This window comes from Anarrhichthys ocellatus, unplaced genomic scaffold (genome assembly GCF_004355925.1).
Source record: "Anarrhichthys ocellatus isolate YVR2014 unplaced genomic scaffold, GSC_Weel_1.0 scaffold5, whole genome shotgun sequence".
In the NCBI taxonomy this organism is placed as follows: domain Eukaryota; kingdom Metazoa; phylum Chordata; class Actinopteri; order Perciformes; family Anarhichadidae; genus Anarrhichthys; species Anarrhichthys ocellatus.
In genome coordinates, this window is record NW_022280035.1 from 2,339,751 (window position 1) to 2,362,726 (window position 22,976).

The 22,976-nt window shown below is 46.8% G+C and overlaps 1 protein-coding gene across 1 annotated transcript in view; it reads right to left on the minus strand.

The window, feature by feature from the left end:
- The window catches only part of LOC116382587 (protein bicaudal D homolog 2-like), a 31,819-nt gene extending 10,679 nt beyond the window's left edge, over positions 1–21,140 (minus strand). The window contains exons 1-9 of the mRNA XM_031845769.1: positions 21,074–21,140; positions 15,525–15,544; positions 14,995–15,249; positions 5,066–5,218; positions 3,509–3,723; positions 3,164–3,410; positions 1,388–1,645; positions 1,081–1,284; positions 433–981 (exon numbers count right to left, since the gene is read on the minus strand). Coding sequence (XP_031701629.1) covers positions 433–981; positions 1,081–1,284; positions 1,388–1,645; positions 3,164–3,410; positions 3,509–3,723; positions 5,066–5,218; positions 14,995–15,249; positions 15,525–15,544; positions 21,074–21,140 — 1,968 coding nt within the window. The remainder of the gene's footprint in view (positions 1–432; positions 982–1,080; positions 1,285–1,387; positions 1,646–3,163; positions 3,411–3,508; positions 3,724–5,065; positions 5,219–14,994; positions 15,250–15,524; positions 15,545–21,073) is intronic.
- Between the last annotated feature and the right edge of the window lie 1,836 nt (positions 21,141–22,976).

The following is a 22,976-nucleotide window of genomic DNA, read 5'->3' on the forward strand; positions in this document are numbered from 1 at the left end:
TGTATTTCCTGTCGCAAGAAGTCTGTTAATATGGACCACATCCCCTGTTTCTTACAAGTCAGTACGGCCCAGCAGGCTCCAGTCGTTAGTGTTAGCTGCTGCTTTGAAACCCATAGGTGTGTGGTTTATGAGGGGCTTTCATGTCTGTGCTCTAATGATCACTGACTGACCACACATACACTTTAAAGGGCTGCCACAGCAACTGCATACACAATGTGTCTTTGGGAGGCTGTTCTGGACAGCTGACATCATGGCGGCTGTCTCCACCAGTGTTTGTTATAGATCTTGTCTGCAATGCAGTTGCTGCAACAGCTGAATAGACCTGAAATAGCTGAGCGCTCCTTCTTATGTTTCAATTAAAACAGACGTATGTTTGGGAGTGACACGGTTATTTTAGCCGACAATAAGTGCAAAAAAAAGACAACAACAGACCTGCTTGTTGGCCTTGAGGACGGTCCGCAGGGTTGCGATCTGTTCCCTCTTGGTGCTGAGCAGAGATTTCAGTTTGAGGATCTCCTCCATGCAGGCTTCCTTGTCCTTGTCCGCCACGGTGCCGAGCTCCAGAGAGGCCACCCTCTGGCGCGACAGCTCCGTGGTGCGGTCCACGGCCAGCTGCAGGTGCTTGATCTGGTCCCGGATGATGGCCACCAGATTGTAGATGTTCATGGGCTCGCGGCGGTGGTCCGACACGGGAGAAGGCAGCGAGGAGACCGGTGAAGGGGCTCCGTCGCTCTGGTCGGTCTTACCGGGTTCGGGGAAGAGGCCCTTGGTTAGCAGAATGGGGGAGCGGCGACCACGGCCCTCTGGGCTGCTCCGACCACCCTTGCCCTGCTTGTAGAAGTCAAGCATGACGCGGTTGGGTGTCTCGTTGTTGCACATGCAGACGTGGTTGTAGAGGGTGGCCAGTTCTTCGCTGAAGGTGACCAGCTCGTCCTGTGCCACACTTAGACTGCCCTGGGACTCGCCTGCCACGTCGCTCAACTGAGGACGCGGAGAGAAAGGCGTCAATTAAGCACGTTTTTGTCGTCTTACAAAGTTCCTAAAAACGTCAAAACGTCAATCTAAAAAGCAACATCTCACCTTGCGCACTTCCTTCTCCAGCTTGGCCTTCTCTACTCTCTCTGTGTGACTGGTCTTCTCCAGAGTCGCCAGCTTCACTTCCAGCGCTGTGACGTCGATCTCCAGACGGGTGCGCTCCTCTTCGTAACTCGACTGACAGGCCTGGTATTCTGTCTTCAGAGTCTTCAGTTCCTCCTTCAGCTCTCCTGCTTCAGACACAGCGACCTATGCAAAGCAAGATCAATGGTTGAGAATGCATACAGCTGAGTATAAACCAAGAAGACATGTAGACTATGTAGATTCTGTCCACTATAAGGAGACCTTGTACCTTATACTTGCACTCCAGAATCTCCGGTCCATTGATGTCCACCTCGTAGTAGTCTCCGTCTTCATTGCTGTCGCGTTCTTTCTCGTTGTCCAAGGCGGACTGGCGCTCCTTGCTGGCCTGGAGCTTGCGCATGGCGCTGAGGTTCTCGGTGAGGCGGTTGACCTTCTCCTGGTGCTCGGACAGAGCGCCGTTGACCTGCTCCAGCTGTTTCTGGGAGTCCTGCAGGGTGGACATCAGGTTGACCTTCTCCCGCTCCATCTGAGGAGAGAGAGGCAGAGACACAAAGAGCGATAAGACGGGACGTCATCACACCGCACGTCTGCAATGAAAGTACAGTACTCTCCGCTTGGCTTATTGCACGCGCCCATTCCCGCTTTTGAAAACAGATCACGTTAAAACTAGTGGATTATCTGTCATGTAACTCTACCCACTATCAGGCTTGTGTTTGCTAAGGTATGTGAGGCGCATTGGCCAGAAGCCCAGCACCAGAGTCAGGATGACCGTGACAATCTGCTGGACTGGACTCAGGTCAGCGCTGGCAGAGTCACTGGACGGCTCGTCTTACACACATGCACACAGTGGTGCTGATGTAAGCACTGAGCTATTTCAGAAGCCGATCAGTAAATAATGTATAAGTATGGTGTGCACGCTCATCTGTTTATTATGAGGAATACAGAATGATGATCAGTCTGGACATTCCTTATATCTAATGTTAAAAAACTTTAACGCATAAAACTTTTCATAAGTCAACTAATATTTAGATAAATAATCATATGTTTACAACATGATGTAAATTTGGAAGAGGGCTCGTGGGCAGCTTACAAACATCACTGCCCATCCTCCTCCTGCAGAAGCCCTATTGGATGTTGTTATACATTACCAGGGACTAGTAGGGTGATCTCCGAGGAGCGGACGTCTAGGATCGATCATTGAGTACCTAATCAATAGAGTGAGATGCGGCAGGAGAGGAACAGAGTGGCTTGATGAGTAAAGGAAGCCTTTTATTCGCTCTGCTCTGATGCCTGCCTGGAATCTGTGGAATGACCCGGCAGGAGGCTTCAGCCGGCGGTGTGACACGCTGCTGGGTCATATCAAACACGGGGCTTTGTCACAGCCGGGTCGAGAACCAGAACAGTGCCCAAAGCAGGGCAGCATTGAGGTAACTTTGACTTTACTTTATTAATCCAGCATCCGTGTTTATGTTTGATGGAAAAAAAAGACCTTAATCCTTTAGACCTCAGTGATTATCCACAGGTTCCCCATACTTTCTGGAAACCATGGGGCCCAATCAGATGGCAGGTCCACTGGTGCCACCACCCGCCGCCTCGCAGCCCAGCAGAGCCTGAAGGGTGTGTGTGTGTCTCCCTGGATTAACTTTGCTAGAAGGGGATTGAGATCCCTGCAGCAGGTCAGGATCTACTGACTCACTCACCCTTTCAAACACACCTCCACACTACAAGCCAAGACTTGTTGGCTGTAGTTAACTTGTGGTTAACTGGCTTTGTGGTCACCAATCTATTCTCATATCAAGAACATCTAGAGAGATATTCAAGGTGCTTTATTGCTTTTGACTCTCATTATCTTGCTCTTGATTCTCTCACTACGCACACACTGCAGAAACAAGTCATTTGCACCCCGATCTGTGAGATTGCAATCGATTTATCGATTGTTATTTATCTGCAGAATGGACAGTTATTAATCCCTTAAAGTGGATCGTAGAGGTCTGCGATCTCTTCTACTGTTAACAGACAATGTTTTCATTGGTTAAGAACAAACCTGCATCAGCTGCTGTTTGAGCTTCTGGATCTCCGAGATGTTGAGTTCGCTCAGCAGGTCGTCCACGAGGCTGGGCGCAGGATGGAACACATCGTCCTTCTTGGGCGCGGAGATGCGGTTGTCGCAGGTGATGGCATTGGCCAGCTTGGTGAAGCCGTTCTCGTACCCGTGGAGAGCCTCGTCGTTGTTGGGCTCAGTGCCGGCGTCGTCGCCGAACTTGAGTCCATCCAGAGAGATGCTGAGAGGACTGGGAGGAAAAGAGGGGTGCAGAGCGTCACTTATTGTCCCTTACGGTGTGGACCGAGGCCTGTGAGCGCTTTGTTTGTGTGCCTTTTTCTTTTTTACCTTTGACAAAGCGTGTCTCCAATGCTCATGTAGTGCGAGAGCTCTTTCCTCAGGGACGCCTTCAGCTCCCGCTCAGTCTTGATGGTCTCCAGGGCCTCACCTAGCTGACGCTCGGCGATCTCTTTCAGTCGGATGGCGTCCTCCAGCTGGCTGTTCAGGAACTGAGTGTCCTCCTCCAGACGACGGATCTCATGCTTCAAACCCTCAAACTCCACCTGGGGAAAAGAGGAGAGGAGACACCTTTAATGAGGTTTTTTAGGTTCACGGAGAAATAAATACAACTAGACGCAGCTCCAGTGAATACGAGCCATCAGGCTGGCTCTTGTGTGGCAAACCAGCTGGATCAAAAAGAACGGCATTATTCAAGATAATGTTAATTGAGGACATATCCATATAATTTCCCTTTCTAATTAGTTTTGTTAATTGGATTGTGGAATCCTTTTTATATCGCTTTTGTTTAGTTTCATGCCCTCTGTGATGAATATAAAGAACAGAATCTAAGATGACAAGGGCACATGGAAAGAATTAACAGCTCAAGCATAAAAGCTGACATCAAATGAAAATGTCCTACTTGGATATTTAGCTCTTGTTTTATGTTTGCAGATGTGCAGATTTTTCCTTTCCACTCATTTGACTAACACCAGGAAGTGTGTGTTCAACCATGAGGTGTGAGAATCTCTGTCCAAAGAATGATAGCTGTTAAAGAGTCTGTCAAACACTTCTACAACCAGACGGCAGCTGCTCATCTCTTTACCGTATCAGAGGATGTTTTTATTATGGTAATTAAATCTGAATATTAAAATCGCTCATGTTTGTCGAATCAGTACAAGAAGGAGAGCTGATGAGTGGGAGGTGGAGGGCCTGTAGGGCTACTGAGATGCTGTAAGATGGCACTATACGGTACATGTGTGTAAAATAAAAAGAATCATTGTTGTAAATGTAGACGTGCAGAACGTTCCCAAGCGCCTCTTTTTCAAAGTGCCAGGAGATTTAAAAAAAATTTAAATTTTGGAACACTGCACCGCATGTCATGTGACCAGGAGCAACCAGTCACAGCTGGCGGACATCTTTTCTTTCTTCCATAAATACCAGTCTACGGTAAATATCTGGAGAAGTTAATCATTTTAGTGAAGGGCGACCCAGATCTTTACGATCTGTTGCACAGATTATTTGACTTACTGCAGTCAGAACATCGCGTTGAAAGGTCAGACAAACTGACAGACAAATGGAGCAGTAAAGCTACTGTGAGGGATTTACTGGGCTTTGTTTTGACTGCGTTTGGTTTAGTCAGTGAGGCTTACTGCTAAATCGCCACAACTGCATCCTCATCATCGTCGCAGCGTGCAGGTTTTAGTTGCTGAGTAACGACAGGCACTACAGCAGCGCCCGGCTGGCGCTTTCTGAGCGTTTCTTAGACGCAACAGGTGCACTGCCCCTAATTAAGCCCAACTAAAGAAGACCGCATGATCACCTACAGCGAAGGTAAAAAGAAGGGGCTGCTCTGCTGCATGACTCAAACTTTGTGCATCTACAGCTGCAGCCCTGCTCCATCCTCACCTGGCTCTGCTTGAGCACGGAGACCTGCTTCTGCAGCGAGATGTTCTCCTCCTCCAGCTCGGTGTAGTCCTGCAGCAGACGAGCCTCCCGGAACTTGTACTCCTTGACGTCGTCACGCAGCTGATTCCTCTGCAGTTCCACCATCTGGCCGTTCTGTGGGGCCAAAGGAGGAAGAGGGAGGGAGAAGAGGAAGAGTTGTCAGTGACCACTACTTAAATCTTGTTTGACCGAGTGTGGGAGAGACGGCGATTGATGGGATATCGTTGCTTTAATTTAACCGTTAGTGTCACATTGGCTCGTTAACGCTCTAAATCTTGCTGGATAAGAATGGACTCCCATCTGCCCAAACCAGTCATGTGTGGGTGTGTGAGTGTGAGCGTGTGTGTGTGCCTCTTCGTGTTGAGACTGAGAGGGAGGTGCCAGGTGTCCTTCTGGGCAGTGGGCCACAAGTGTGCCAGCCTGCCAGCTCCGATGGCGCCGCAGAGACTGAAGCCTACTTATCTCTCTCTCTCTCATGCTGAAAGGCATTCAACGGCCGGGAAGCACTCTACTGGTCTAATTTTCTATTGAGGGGCTTGGTGTCTCTATACAGATGGATACAAGGACTGATCAGTGCAAATTGTGGAAATCAGAGGTAATGCAAAAAGTGTCTGGATTTTAATTGGAAAAAAATTCTAACAGTTAATATGTGCCGATATTTTGAGTGTGTTCTGTCCTTGACCAAAGAAACTCTCAATCCTGTGTGTACTGTAAGTGCAGCTGGCTCTCTCTTGCTCCTCAGGAAAGGCACCAGTAATTATATAAAAGGTAGGAGAGGTAAGAGACATGCCCTTCCCCCACTTCCCCCGACTGAAGGATCTGATCGTCCCCGCTGAGCCCCCCCCGTGTCCTCACGACTACGTCCATCGCCATGTTTAACCCTCCGTCCTCTTCTTTTAAGGTTCGGCACCGTCGTCCTCCCATCCCCGGCTGACCAGCTCATCCCCAAAAAAATAAAGAGCCCAGCAGGACATTTGGGTGGTGGAAATCTTAGCTGGCATCTTCTCAGAGAAACAGCAGATAAAAGCTCTGAAGTAAGGAGACACTCGCTGAAGGAGAGAAGGCCTTTTTGAGCCAACCGACAAGTAACGTTTAGAGTGTGTGTGTGTGTGCAGGTGCACTCAGTTATGGGTCTGCGTGGATTTGATGAAACACACACAGTCAGCATCGTCACCTCCTGCAAAGTGCAGAATATTTACGTGTGCGAGGCAGCAAGAGAAGAACAACAGTCTCTGTATCTACAGTGTGGTTAGGATTTGCATGTGTGTGTGTGTTTGTGGCTGAGTGTGTGTGATGTGCGTCTTCCTCTCAGGAGAGTTGGCAAATAGAACCTCAGACCAGCGGGACAATTAGCCTCCCAATCCCGTGCCAGGTGGCCCCTTCCTCTCACGCTGTGACCACGAGGCCGGGCCGCATCACAACCCCTGCTCTCGGACCGCTTCAACGACCACAGGAAGTCAACCCTGAGAGGCTTTCGCTTTGCAGACCTATATAAATTTCAGTGTTGTTACTTATTGAAAGAGAGCGGGTGATAAGCTGGTGGCGATGTGTATCCTGATGGCTAGAAACAGCTTTTAACAACTAGAAGGGCCACAAGTTCGATCCCCTCAACGGTGATGTGCTCAGACCCCATTAAAGACAGTGTGTAGCATTTCGTAGGATCTATTGGCAGAAATAGAATCTAATATTCATAACTTTGTTTTCATCAGAGTATAATCGCCTGAAACTAACTACACGCTGTGTATCTTTAAAGACAACTTCCTAGTCACACAATATTCACAACTGAGTATAGTATAAATAGTAATACAGCTTTATTAATAACCACGCTCTCTACCTAATGTGACTCTGGAGACTATCATGCAACCATAAACAATTTGTTATTGTTACTCTATAATTTGATTTATCGCTTATTTGGCTTACTGAGGGAGGACTTCACTGACAAACATGCTGCTGCTGGATCCCCGCTGATGAAGAGTACACGCTCCTCGTTTGCTCTGTGTAATAATTAATCACTGTGTGTAGAGGCGAGTTGACGTTTGAAGGTGCATTAATATTCATCTGGGTTTCTCTGCGCATGTCTAATGAGCGTGGGCGTTTGCTGTGCAAAAGCCCTGGTGTTGGTGCATTACTGCATAATGCATGAGCTTACAATACTGATCAGTCCTACCGCTAAGCCTCCGTGCAGTGGTCCTGACTTCTGAGAGAAATGTGAATTAAAGCAAAGAAAAAAAAGAGCTGGAATCAGTCAAACCATGAATAGATTCAGATATTCCAGTTGTATGCTTTTGGACTATCAAACTACATATACAACTATTTTATTAAGAACATCAGCATAATCGTCCACACCAGTAATCTCTTGTTCTTGACTCCACAAAGCTGTGCCAGCTGGTTGTTGGGAGTCTTTTCCTGGCCAGGGTGATGTGCCTCAGCTGGAGGCTCAGTGCCGTCCGGTGCCGATGAATACAGGCCACCGCTGAACCCGATTATCATCCTCCTCCAATCTGATTACAATGCATAACGGGGCCTTGACCTTTCACCTTGCTTCCACATCCTCTGCTGCACTGAGCCCCTCAGAGACCGGGGGTGGGTTTACACCGAGCCGCTGTTTGACGGAAGCTGATTTGAGTAAACTCATCAGGGTTTGCGGCGGCCATGTGCATCCCCCCACTCCCCTGCTATAAAGGGCGGACAGCATTTAATCACGAGGAGCGCACTCCTGGGAATGTTTGAAATATATTGTGGTATTTGTGTGAGTGTGGCTGTTTAGACACTGGGGTGTGGGGGCCTTTTATTAGCGTGGGCCTGTGTGTGGTTAGTGAGGACCCCCCCGCCTGCTGTCACTACAGGTGACGTCTTAACAGCTGCTTGAATCCGCCCACACACACGCAGACAAATGTGTCACTTCCATGCAAAGGGGGTGGGTTATTCAGGAATACCATAAACATACATTAGATGTTTAAAGGCACAGTGAGGGGCAGTGCATGCATGTGTGCACGCATGATACAGCACACTATCTTTTGCTCCAATGAACCCTCTCTAGGTTCATACAGTGCTGCAAGATGTCACAAGAGCAGCACACATTTCGGTCAGAGCTTCTTCCAACTGCACTGTTTGAAATCTACCACTTTCAACTCCAAAGCTTTCTTTTTCGCCATTAAACTGCTTCTGACAGCCCAGTGGGGTTGAGCCTGCTTAAATCCATAAAGCTCAGAGTAATGTCTCAACGTGTTTGAGCCGCTATAACCTCGACTTCAGCGGGAAACCGCTCCGTCGCTCAGTAAGCCACGGTGGCAAAGTTTCAGGCTTAACTCAAGTGTAGATTAGGAATGTTTTAATGCTGTGTTGAAGGCTCCGCTCAGTTCTTATTAACTCCAGAGAGTTTTTGTAAATATGAATTTCTGCTAATCCATACTAGCTTTTTACTCCATGGTTTGGTTCCCTCGAAAGTGCTGCCCAAGAGTGTATTATTGATGTGACAGCACAGACAGGCTAAATATAACTATAGTTTTATCTTGTTTTTCTTTTCTCTCTCGCACTCTCACTCCACTGACCTCATTTTCACTCTCCATCCCACTTTGCACTTTGCGCTGGATTTCTACAAACTATTGCAAAGTGCAGAGGGGTTCCCAAGTGGAATGACACCAAGAGCAGGTCAATACTGCTTCTTTTTCTAACCCACTTTCTCGGCTTCTCTTTCTAAAACCACTGACCTCCATTTTGCTTTTCCCACCAACAATTCTGCTCTCATTTTTTCCAACCCCCACCTCCCCTCCCCTCCCCTCTCCTCTCCTCTCCTCTCCTCTCCTCTCCTCTGCATGTGTCAGTGTGGTTTTAGAGGCCATGTATCAGTCACAGTTGAATTCCTTCCTCCTACGGAGCTTTAGTTCCATCATATCTGTATCAGATATAGGGACGGCCATGTTCCCTTCCACTTGTAGATCTCTGGTGATATTGTGCTCCACTGAGCACTTCGGGCTCTTCAGTAAACTGATGACAAAAAGGTTTCTATGTCCTGTAGGCTCTGCAGCAGTCAAGGTCACGTCAGCATGAGTTAAATCTAACTCTACGGAGCCGAGAACATCGCAGGATCACCTTCAGGAGAGACAAGAAATGAATCACAGATGCGCCACAGCTCAACCCCTCCCCCAGTGTAGGTTTAGACAGAGCAAAGGAATAATGAAGCTCAGGGGCCTATCGCTACTGTCACGAGTTGAGAATATCGCTGAAAGCAGATCTGCTTTTATCCTCTTCTTCGCTGCAAGCGATTGTCACTCTTTTCAGCCCACCCAGACCCCATTACGGAGACAAAACACAAGTCAGGGTCACACTTTTCAATGAGACAATTAAAAAGTAAAAAGTGAAAGGAGCCTTGTGGGCGCCTGGCTGATGGTACTTTGTCCAGCGTGTCACTGTTGAAGAGCCCACAGGGCGAAAATGTGCCTGCACGCACTCAACAGCGAATTAGAGATTTTGAGGTTGTTTAGATGAAAGTGGAGAGACGTGCACGTGAGAATATGCACACCCATTAGCTGGAGTGAATGTGTAGGCCTGTTTGTGTGTTTGTGGTTGATTTATTAGGATCCATTGATCCGGCACGGGGAAACCTCTTTGGTGCTGTGAGCCGGGGGCTTAAATCAAGATCGACACACTGTCAGAGCTTCCTTACAGCCGATCCAGAGGACAAACATTATTAGGGATCAATGGCACCTTCTAAATGTATTTTAGAGAGGCACCGCTCTTAAGGGACAAAAATAGCCATCAATCTGTGAGACGTGCCACCCATGAGGCGGCTAGCTGGGGTGGAAGTGAGATTAGGTGATGTTGGGTGCTGTGCTCAGATAACCTGCAAAACATCTGGAGGCTGTAGAGTCATTTGTGGGTCACTCAAAGGCTGGCGCAAAAATGGAAACCGAAGCGGCACGTGTCTGAGTTTTCACACCTCTTCTTGCTATGTTCCTCTGCCGTATCAGTCTTTTTCCTCAGAGACCAATTTTCCAACCTTTTCTGTTTGTCTTTTCGTACTGCCCACCCCCTCCAACCAGCACATGACAGGAGGTGATCCGTCTTGGCATTAATGTCACAAGGAATAATAAGGCAGTCGACATCAACACCCCAAAGCCCTCTAGGAGTCCTGTTACATTAGCCTCACGTCAGACGATGATACCAGGGAACAAAGAGCAACCGTCCTTGGATCTCTTTACCGCTCAACTCTGACCTTTCAATAATCAAGGCAACGTGTCAGATATAGAAATAGAATAGGAGTAGAACGGACATCGGACCGTTTACCGCGGTCATTTTGACTAGTAAGAAAAGAAAATGTCGATTGCTGTTGGTTGTTTTGGGGGCAACACATGTGAGTGGAGGTGTAAAGTGTTGTCGCAGCTCACCGGGAAGAGAGCGGACTGGCTAGTTAGCTTCTCCTTCTCGGGAGCAGCTGAAAGTGAGACGTAAGGACCTCTAGACCCGGTGCTGCCTCTGGCATTAATTAAAGTATTGCGGAATTAACAAGCTAGCTAGCTTGTTAATTCCGCCATGCTTTAATGCTATACTGGTCGCAACGATACACATAAAAATGGCCGCCGCTGTGAATTTCCTGCTACGTTGATTTGAATGGAAATGTCCGTTCTACGTCTACTTTATTTCGATGCTGTGAACACTGACGTGACGACTAAAAATCCTGCTCTCATGTCGATCTGCTCCACTGAAAACCTGCAGCCGTGCACTCTCATTTCTTCTGATTGCAATAAATACAGAGGCCTTCCTCTCAATGAGCTTTACACTTCTGCCCTCCTCCGACCTCTTGAACTCATCCCGTTAATGCAAATGCCCCCCCCCCCCATCTCTCGACCGCCTCACTTCACGTTGTTTAATCAGGCCAGTCGATGCAGCACTTCAATTAAGGGGAAAGCCTGACAGCTCCGTCGATCCGTGTCAATGAGGTGGAAAAACCAATCATGTTTAACATTTGAATGGCCTGCACATAATGGTGATTGACAAACAGCACTACATCATAATTTATGTCTTTGTATGGAAAATGATCCGCGTAAGCGAATCACTTCAGGATGACAACGGTTACAGTGGCAGCAGCACAGCATCCTGAGTGATGCACACGTAGATAGGAAGTACTGCAAGCAACCATGTGGTGATGCTGAGGTGGAAATCCATTACATTTTTTATGAGTGTTTTTATCTTTGGCTCTGCTTTGATAATTTCCTAAAAGAGGCAGGCAATGGGGATTCCCATTCTGCAAGGATAGTGGCAGCCATCACTGTAGGCACATTCCTCTCAAGACATGCGATTGAATTTAATTAAGTCATGCCTATTAGAGTGCGCCTCCTTACAACGTTACTGGCTCTTTATGGAGGTTTAATCCTGTAGACTGCAGCGTAGCAGTGAAATGTGTCTTATTGGCACTCGGGGCTGAAACACTGCCTGGCAGGATTGAACGTGATGTCGGTGCCCAGCTGAAGCGCTGTAACTAAATGGTTGTGAATGAACGGGCCAACTACAAAGACGAGCTCTGTTTTACACCGAAGCCTCCAGATCTGTAGAATAATGACATCATCTCGTGATGACTTTGTGAATAACACACACAGAGAGACACGTTTATAAGCCTTCTTTCAGCTGTGCTAGAAAGCTCTTTCCAGAGGAACCTTGTAGATGTGCAGCAGCAGAAAAACAAATCCCCCAATTTCAGCCACAAACAAAAGGCAACAGTTACAGCCCAACTGTCGGTTGCATTCCCTGATCAAATTGAGTCATGTAATCAACCTCCTGACCCAATATGATTAGCCAGGCTGTCCCAGAATAGCAGCCCGGTCCACCACTGGTGCCGAGTTTACTCTCATTAAGCCTTTCTCCTTCTCCAACGGATTTTAGAATTCCTAGTGCCCCCTCCTCTCCTCTCTTTCTCTCCCTGCCTGGGCTATTTGGGCTAATTTGAAACCCGGGAGACAAAGGCCTCTTTTCAGACCTGTCAGTCTGGTCACAATGCCAGCTTCAGTGCCCAGGCTCCCTCCATTTGCCTGCCACACACATACTCCTCCTAGCACCCACAGAAGTACCATTAGAAGGGTGTCATTATCTTCCATACATGGGCCAATTTACACTCCGGGTCCCTTTTATCCTGCCAATTAGAGCCGACTGCTGCATCAGGGTGTTTATAATGGGAATGGTACCTGCAGAAAAGCCATCATGCAGACCACCAGCTGCACCGAAGCTGTAGATCAGACATGCGAGAAACACTGTACACATTTTTCTAAATAATATGAGATTTAAGAGGCACGATATCTTTATAGAATGTAGTAATGTTTAAGTTAACTCTTGGAACGACTGCAGTTAGTTAAGGTTTATACTGGTGAGGCACATCTGGCTTCCATTATGCCCAAATTATACCAACTTAGACTAAGAGCTGAGCAGCAGCTGACCTAATTATAGCAGAATGTAGAGCTTTACGAAACTTAAGTCATTTTGAGGGACATGCCGTTTTTAAGTCTCTCACTAAAAAAAAGCTGCTGACATCTGTCTCAAGCAGTGACTCACGGTAAACAGCAGCAGTCCCTGCAGCTGCCTGCCAAAGATTTTAGACTCACTCCGAAGGGGAGCCCTCTTTTAACCCCCCCCCCCCCCCCCCCCGAAATACACTGGAATTACCAACTTGACCTGCAAAACAGAGGACTCAGCTAAATCTGCTGTGCACAAACACAGGACGATTTGGAATACTGATGGGTTTGACTACCATGTAGTGGGAACATTATACAGAGAGGAGGGCTGACTGTCATGATGCAGAATGTGAAGCACAGAAGCACATGGGCCTATTTGGTGCATGGGTGGAGAGGGATGCACGGAATGGGTAACAATACCGGTGTTTCAGCACCAACATGCGGTTGAGCTCCTTCCTGGTGCAGTACGTGATGCACCGTGCACCTACCTAGAGACGCGTCAAATAAATCAAGTTACATTGAACAAGAGTTGTCTGTTCCTTCTCTTCTCACACAGCCCACCTCCTCAAAACAAGCTGCGACTTCAAAGCTGCTACGTCGTCTTTAGTATTCCAGCTGGTACACGGCTGTCGCGGGAGCGTGGGCCAAAGAAGCGCTTCTGAAGGTGAGAGGCTCTTTTCATCCTTTCACGTCTCTCTCTCTTTGCGTCAAAAAGGCTTCTTCAAAGCTTCGCACATTTCTCAGTCCGTTTCAACCTATACGGCTCTCCTGTTAATGCAAAATCGCACATGCATCTTCGCACGCCTCTGCACTGCGCTGCAACCCCGTCTCTTCTAATGAGGTCAATTAGCTGTGAGTATATGTAAATGGAGCACTCAACGGGTCAGACATTGTCCAATGTGGGGCGCAGACAATAAAAAGGTCAGCATTGTGATAGTCAGGTAAGCTTAGGAGAGAATATGAGAAATGTTTGCTGGAATCTCTGAAGGCTATATGCTCAGATTTAGACACGGCTTGTTCAGTTAATAAAAGGCTGGTTTGAGGAGGAGTTGTTATAATGAGGCATGTCACCAACGCCACAGCCGTCATTCAACAGTTCACACAAATTGAAGATATTAACTGATTCATTATTCAGGTGGAGTCGTGCCATCTTTCGCATCAGAGCATGTTTCCCATGGAACCTGTGTTTTTCATCCATCTGTAATTACGACTCCGCCCTGCATCACAACAGGAGCGGAGCGTATCGCATGAGGCTTGAAGGCAAGGTGTTGCTTCGATCTGCCTGGTCTCTGAAGTCATTACAGTGCGGTTAGTCTTGTCTTAGCATGTCAGGAACACAACAGTTGTGGACTCTGCAGTTCCACCCTGAATAGTACAGGCCTGGGCAGCAATCGTCAAAGTATCAGAGGTGAATGAAGGCAGCTGCAGTAATTATGCAGCACTAAAGAAAAAACATCTATCTATCAATAGATATATCATGCGACAAATCATACGACTTGAAACTGGCTTCACTTTAAAGAGATGACACTGAATAATTACACTTAGATGCTTTTACTGTATCCATGGGGGGGGGGCATGAGAGGCAGCAGCATGCCGTGTTTAATGCTCCATTGTCTTTAGGGAGGACAAGTAGTGGAGCTCTGTTAATATGGAGGCAAAAAAAAGAATTTAGAATTGCACAACTTGAAACTAAGTGACATTTAAACGGTGGATTCAAACCACATAAATCAAGTCAAATATCTTAATGCTATGAATTCAGTGTTGATTGATTTTCAGCAGCATTAAGTGATAATTACATTTCACATTCAAGGCATTCAGTTGTCATATGATGGGAATCTGTACGACCTTTCTTTGCTTCCAAAATTAACCACGCAACACAGTGTTGGAGAAGGAGTACAGGACAGGATATAGATATATCTCTAGATAGATAGATAGATAGATCTCTAGATAGATAGATCTCTAGATAGATAGATCTCTAGATCTCTAGATAGATATATCTCTAGATCTCTAGATAGATATATCTCTAGATAGATAGATATATATATATAAGAGCTGCAGTTTCCTCCTGGGCTCAACTACACAGAGCTGATCAGTGATTAATATCCGTTATGTTTTCTGCAGCTTCAGACCTAAAAAACAACAACAAACACATCCGTTGTTCTCAACAGCTGCAGGCAAACAGCGGCAGACCCCCTCTGCTTCAACTGGGAAGTGAGTTCAATTTAAAAGTATTGACACAGGAAAAAAGAACCACCAGGAAACAGCGTCTTCTGATGAACAGTAAGACTCTTAGAGAGGACTTTACCCAGTCCTCTTGTTGACCTCTCACACATCACGTGTGCAGTGTGCATTAGTAGCTTCTTATGACACATATCCAGCTGACTGAACTGCAGATTACATTGTGTAATAATTGTGCTCCGATTCTGGTTGCGTATGTGTGACTCTTACCTCTCTCATGTCCTGGGAGATGGTGTTCAGCCGTTCGTTCTCAGACTGGGTATTGGTGAGGATGTTGCGCGCCTGGCGGAGCTCCGCCTGCAGCTCCAGGACCCTCTGCTCGTAGTAGGCCTCCTTACAGGCCGACTCCTGGATGAGAGACTCCTCACGGCTCTCCCCATCCGCTGCCACCTTCCTGTGGTTGGAGTAGGCTTGTCCGAAGGCCTGGAGACACAATAAAGGAGGAAAAGAGTTGTTATTCAGACGCTATAGTTTTGAGAAATATGGGAGGTTATGTGTTTAATTCACTGTTGATACTATAAAATTATATATGCAAATCAGAGGATGAAGAAGAACTGTAACCGACAAAAGTTTGCTTTTGTGATTAAAGTGACACTAATCTCTACGACTGCGGTTCAGCCGGGGACTCAAAAACCTCCCTAAAACACTGCCGTCGCCTCGTAGAGATAATCAGTTCGGCTCCATCTGGACTGCATCATCCCGCCTCCCCCCCTTTGCTCCCCCATTTCTCCCTCCCTTACCCGCAGGATGCTGCCCTCCCCTGCACCGCAGTGACTCCAAACAGGGAAAAGTAGAGCAAATGGTGAGTGGCGTCTGGGTGATCATGTGTTCTAATACTCTTTAATACCTTCAGAGATCATAGTTCAGGAAGGTCAGAAAATATTGGTCGATTTTTACAGATTAATGAAATTCATGGAGATTAAAAAAACTACGGAAGACATATCTGCTGCTGGGAATATTCTCAGCTAAAGAGGGCCGGGATTAGTCGTGTAGTTTGTGCAGATAGTTTCACTATAAATAGTGCCGCCTTAACTCTGACCTTAATTTATAAATGGCCTGCCATGCAGCAAATAATGAACAGAGACAGACAGGGAGAGACGGGAGAGCGAGACCTAAACTGCAGCAGAATCTAGGTTAGGCTATACTCTCCTACTCTCTGCCGTCACCAAATAATCATCTCCCTGATTACAGATTTTGGATCTCCATTCCTGTAACCACCGGTGATCCCAGCGGGCATTGATCTGAAGTCACCTGAGGCTCTGAATCTGACCTTGTTTGCAGCTGCAGCGCACTCTCTCCTCTCTCTGACCTGCCACCTTTTTACGTCTGCCGCGGGATTTTTCTCCGTTCGACTGCATATTGCATTAATCCCAGTAATTCCTTCAGAGAAGGAAAATCTGGAAATTTGCATTAGTTGCTCTGGCCTACTTGTAGGACTTAGACCAATATGCGAACGTGTAAAACTATTTCAGGGCGTGACATTGTGTCTCGTGCAGGGCGGCTGCAATATCTCTCACATTCCAGGAAAGAGGACGATTCAAATGAGGAGATGAAAAGATAAACCTCACGCTGGGACGCAATATGCTTTATTTAGAAGCAGTTTGAAATGGGTTTGGGATTCTTGGTCAGAAAATACAAGCAATTTGAAGACATCATGTTTGGTTTAAGAGAACTATAATGGACATTAAAACACACATTTTCTGACTTTTCAGGAACCAAAAAATGAATCGAGACGATTATCTGCAGATTAATTGAAAATAAAATAATAGTCAGTTGCTGCCCTACAACACAAAGTGACTGGACCAACCGAATTTAGTATAAAAGTGCTACACACGCTGGACATACATGTGTAGTAATCACGGTGTCCTAATCACTAAGAGGTGCTTTAATAATCATAAAGCCAAGGTTCATATTGATGCTTATCGACAGCCAAAGTGTCTGTCAATAAACAACTAATGTCAGTAACTGTAGACAAGAGTATCTGTTCAATAGCTCTCCTCATACCTTCCCAAACACCTCCCTCCTCTCCAAAAAAACAGCAGGAGGCTGTATTTGATTAGAAAGTCAGACAGGATTAACCCAATCAGAAAGCAGGGGAATCCCATCATTATAATCTTGATGTACGGTGGATATCGAAGGGACTCCGATCAATCCAATCCGAGAGGACTGTCCTTCAAACAGTAGAGCCCCGAGCCAAACCCCTGTGACCCACGGCCTTTAATCCCAACTCCCCAAGCGTGGGTTTGGGCTACTTTTAGGGGAGGGGAGATAGGGGCCGCACGCGACCACGCCAGTAATCCCACCGTGAGCTGCACACCCAATTCATAATTTATCTTCAGCTTGCCATATGTTGCAGTTAATTTTTTTTACATTAGAGCGTGGATTATCTCTTGTATCGCTAATCAAAGGCTGTCTGGACTGGATTTACTGTCAGAGGGCCGGGGCTAACATAATGACGCTATATGAGGAGAAGTCAACAATTCAAGAGTTTTATCCCAGATTCCAGATGAGTGCTTGTATGACGGGCTGAGGCCAGACACCCTGCTGGGCTGGTCTTCATAAGGAGGGCTGCCATGTGGAGATCAAAGTACATTACCACTAATCAAAAGCATCATGTGTTTGAGTGCAATTTAGAAAAACGAGACGAACACCTCTGATCTTAGTTCTATCCGTATGGTTTTCATCACTTCCTCATACATTGCTCACAGCACAGCAGATGCTCTGACTACCCTGGTCACAAGATCAACACATGCCCACTTTAAAGATATAAATAAAGACTCTTAATGGGTGCATGAATGCAGACTAGTTTAAGGAAGGATGTGGTTGCTATGCCTTCAGTTCTTGTTTTAGGTACAGCCTTTATCAAAACACTGGTTTCTCTGGTAATTGGTTTTATTTTACAGCCAGCGTTGTTGAACTCGATCCGCTATCTGTCGGTTTATCTTTCAGCGAAACAAACGTTGCTACGACAGCGTGACTGCTTGTGTTCAAAGCATGCTGGGACATGGCATAACCGCTGTGTTGTCCTCTAATCTGACTGTCTTTCGGAGGCAAAGTCCGCTGAGTAGAAGGTGATGTGATCACATCTTACAGCGATGTGATCACTGTTCGGTAACAGGGAGGGGGAATGCTAAACGCTGGGCTCTAAAGGTTACAGCGCTGCTCCTAATGTTCAACACCTTACATGGTGACGGATGTCAACGCAGAGGCAATAATAGGTCGCAGGGTTCACCCTCCTGCACATGTTCCTCGATATCCTCTGAGTCAGGAGCACAGGACACAAACAGATCGATAGTGCGAGTCTCAGAGGCTTTGTGGAGATCAATTAAACCAAATCTAAAATTCTATTTTTGCTGTTTCTGTGGCATGAAGCGAGATCAGGGAGCAGGTAGAGATGAGATCTGGGGTGGAGAATAAAACCACTGGATACATTCACGTTAACTAACACACACACACTTAAATCAGAGGCCAGGAGCATTTCAATCAATACGAGGTAGTCCTCTTGGAAACCTTTGCCTTAAGACCAAAACCCAATTAGGACACTCTCTGGATTTGGATCCGATTCTTCCGTCTCTGCTCCAGCTCTAATCATCTCATTGTTAAAGTTTCTATTCGGTCCCCCCGTGGTCTCCCAGCCTGGATCTGATAACAAAGTAAAGCTAGGCTGTGTGTGTGTATGTGTGTGTATACGACGGTGCGTTTGGAGAGACGTGTGGACCGGAGTGGGCAGATGTTGAGCTGAGATTTTCCGCCTCCACAGCAGCATTCTTGTGCCATGACAAAGACCGCCTGTGACCGATGCTGAACAATACAACGCTATGTCCCTTAGGTCAGTTCAGTTAGTCGTATACAGATGGAGAGAGAGAGAGAGAGTCAGGGTCGACCCCATGCAACACTGAGGGCCGGTCAGGGTTAGTTGTCATTGAGGAGAGGAGAAGCAGGAAGAGAGAATCAAATAAATAAAAAAACCACACACACACTGAATGGATTCCTCTGCCTCGTGAATCACAGCTCACGTGGAGTCGGTCGGTGACGATAAACAGAGACTCTCTCTCCGCTGTGCAGCCAGCGAGGTAGAAGGGACAGATCGCCTCGAGGTATGCGCCGATTCTATATTTAGCTGTCCGTTACCAACTGCTGAAAATAAAAAGGAACGTGTGACCTTCTACACTCACCGTACCTCATTAGGACACGTTAGATCTCCGTGTTGTGTGTCTGCGTTCGGTGTAACATGCTTCTGTGAGGAATGCTGACTGCGTCACGTGGCTGTGTATGCTTGTTGTTGATCAGTGCATGTGATGCCAAAGCCAATGACACTCGCTGTAATGAGTAACAGAGAAGCTAATTATTTACTTCAGACTTTAATCTTCAGTGGGATGGGAATTGAAAAGAGAGATTCACATCCCTCGGAGGTTATGATTCACTCTCCGCTGGTTTTGAACTGACAGTTTCTCACCAAATCAGCAACTCTGAATTTGGAAAACAGGGATTTAATATGGCAAAAATATAAAGAGGAGTCGATCAACAATGAGTAGAAGAAACTGGGATATGTAACAGTTAGATGTATGAGAGTCATTAAATGTGCCAAACTAACAGAAGGAGAAAGAAGGAGGGAAAAAAGAAAAAGAGGTGAGAGAAATGGGAGGGAGAGGTATTAGCTGTTGCCTGGCACAGAGCCACATTGATTCACTGCATAGCACAGAGCCGTTGGGTTATTATTCACACACACACACACACACTCAACACAAATACACACATCCCATTTCCAATTTTCCCAGCGTGCCCTGCAGTCAGCCGTACTGCAGCACCTGGTGTTGCCGTGTTGAGGCTTGCTCTCGCTCCCGAGATAACGGAGGAAGAAGCGAGTGTTCAAAGCCTCGTCGGGGTTCCACCAACACTGGTGGTGTCAACACGCACGGCACGCCGAAGGCAAGGAATGCACACTACAGAGAGTGTGAGAAAGCAGAGGTTAGAGAAAAAACAACCGCGTGTGAGTTTTACGAGATGTATGTTTCTTTAAAAGAATAACTTCTATAGCCTCGAGTGGACCGGCTGAACGTTATACTCTCATCAGAAGACTGAAAGGGCGTGAACCTCTGGAAAAACACAACAACACAGCTGTGCCAGATTGTGGATCTCTTGAGTTGCAGGACAGAGAAAACAGAGGATGCCAGAAGAGACGGAGCTGTTGGGAGAAGATAGACACATGTGATCAAAGTGCACACACACACACACACACACGATGTACTAATCAGACTCATGAGGCACTTTACACGCCTCACTGAAGAAGTCGTCCTCAACCATAATAAAAAAGCATCAGAACAGCCTAATTGGGCTGCAGCTCAGTGGTACATACGTTCTCCCAGCTTACATCAGGCTGTAATGATTACCCGCTAGTTAGCGCTTTCATCAGACCTCGCTGGGGGAAAACTACACTTCATATTTTATTCCGACTTCACATCGGCCACTAATCTGGACTCGGCATTAATAACTCAGATCAGATCTCGTGTTCAAACATGATGCTGATCTATATTCATCATATGTCAGAGACGGGAGCGAGAGAAACATATACCCGCTTCGTAAAAAAGGTGAAACACCTGCAAAGAGAAGACAATCAAGCCGGCCACTGCCATTATAGTGTCAGCCTGAAGGCACCATATAATGTTGGTGTTCATGAGCTGGCTCCTGTTATTACCAGGGAAAAACAGTCACTATGCCTCTGGCAGTGGGCTAAAGAACCCGAGTGTGAGCGCACACAGTTTATTTAGCCTTCAGTGGATATGATACATACGACGAACGCAGCTTCTAAATGCTACAGAATAGGTCGAGTAATGAGAAAAAGTCATTTTTCACACCACTCATGAGTGAAATACAAGCCGAGTCCAAAAACAAACCAAGTTCCACCATCAACATTTAGATAAAAAGCTGCTCCAAGTGTTTCCAGAGAAAGGCTCGGCTCGACTTGAGTTACTGTTTCTCTCTTCTCGGACGCCATGAGAACCTGTCTGTACGGGCGAGATGAACCACGGGGTCTTCAGTATTTAATCAGTCAATTAATCACAAGGAAGCATCTGTTTGTCCGGCCCCATTGTCTAGGGGCTAAATCTGGAGGAAAAAGCCGGTGTCTCGGGGGGGCAGAGACTCAATAGGTCTTATCTATCTATCTATCTATCTATCTATCTATCTATCTATCTATCTATCTATCTATCTATCGAGAGAGAGAGAGAGAGAGAGAGATGCAAAGTCAGCCTTATCTAAGCCCGTCTGTCTTTCCTCCTGTCTGTCTGACCCGGTGTGGCTGGCTCAGATCTCTCAGGTCCACGCGCCCGCACCGCAGGGGGAACCGCCGTCGCCATGGTTACCACACCAATTACAGTGATGGAGCGAGCGGCGGCCGGTAGAGGCAGCCCACCGGCACAGATGGCAGTTTCAGAGCACAGATTGCTCTCCTCCCTCCTCCACCGGAGTGCCATGCCTCTCCTATTTGAGATTTGCTTTTAGCACAAAGAGCTTGCATACTTTGAAGTATTTTTATTATTTGTTGTTTTTGTTTCTGCTCTTTGCTGTCAGGCCAAAGCGTACGTCGTAGCAAACAAGCAGTGAATAAGACCGAGTCTCCATTCAGAGTGTGTATTTCAGCATATTCTCCCAGAGGAAACGGCTCCCCGTGGAGCTTTAACGCACAACTTCCACGGCCCAACAGCCCCTCGCTGTTATTGACATAAATGACGGAGAGGAGGGGGGGGCAGCTGGGGCTGCAGCTGGGGCACACACACACACACACACACTTCCATTTTCCTCCAAAATGTTGTGTTTGCAGGAAGAAGGGGGGAGGTGAAAGACGGTGAATTTATTTGTTATGGGAGAAAGCCTGTCGCCATTTAACCTCAACAGTAATCATTTATTACATTAATGTTGTATATGAGACCCTAATGCAGTTCCCCCATCATTCTAGACTCATCCATTAGCGCCCAGACACATCTAATCAATCCGGATGAAGCATGGACAGGATGGGGGGGGGGGGGGGGCGCAACGACGACTGTAGAACCTCCTTCCTGAGGTTTTCCTCATATGTTGCCACTTCAATGCATCTATTCATCACTTCTGATCTAATTTTCCTCCACTCACAGAACAAGGCTAAAGTTATCTCCCCATCTCTCTGTTCATCCTCCTAAACCCAGAAGATGGTCTCTTGGGCGGGTCCTGCCTTTTGCTCCTGGCCAGACAGAAACTAATGACCCCCCCCTCCCCATGTGCAGTAATTAAATCCTGTATGTGACTGTGTGCACACACATCGTTCTCTCTACCAGTGAGGTTAAAACCTTGGGTCAGGGTGGCAAGCCGACCATATGAGGCCGTGTCAGGTTTGTGAATAATGGTGTGTGTGTGGGGGGGGGGTCTCATAGCCTCACCGCTACTGTGCATATAATATCTGTGTATACAATAGTAATATGCACATGCTGCACAAATAAATGATTGTCTGCATTACACAATAAGTTCTATTCTTCCATGTCAACAGTACAATACTTATACATCTCTCTAACAACGGCATTCAAGTAAGCTAATGAAACGAGATGAAAGTGTAACACGATGCCTTTAAGTCCTGAACATCATTCCTCTCTTTCATGAGATACATATTTATTAAGCTGTTTGTACAGAAAGAAAGTAGACAGCTGGTTATTCTCTATTTAAAGTCCCGGCTCTTTAAACTCATTAAGCCAGCTGATAGAGGAACCCCTATTCATCCTCCATTTAAAAAAAAAACAAAAAGAGTGAGCTGGTTCCCACAGGAAACTCAGGCATTGCCCGGTGTCCCTCCATCCCAAACCTCTCCCTCCCTTTTCTCTGGCTGCTTTCCCCATTTCTCAAGGACCCCTGAGAGACTGGCACACATCCAATTAAAGCCCCTCCTCTCTTTGAGCCCAAACTCTAATGTTGTTATTGCTGTACAGGCAAACCCCCTCCCCGTTACCCCAGTTCTATTCCCAATTTCTCCCCCGCTCAGCCGTGCCGGAGGGTTTCAAAGCGTGGGCTCCATGAGACTCGGGTACGACACACTGCGACGGGGTGGACCCGGACCCACTAGCCTATTTACAATAGGAGCCTGGGGAAGGAGGAGTGGGTATGGAGTGCAGATAGATTGTACGTGACATACTCCTGTTCTCCAATTCCACTGGGGTGTTGAAGTTAAA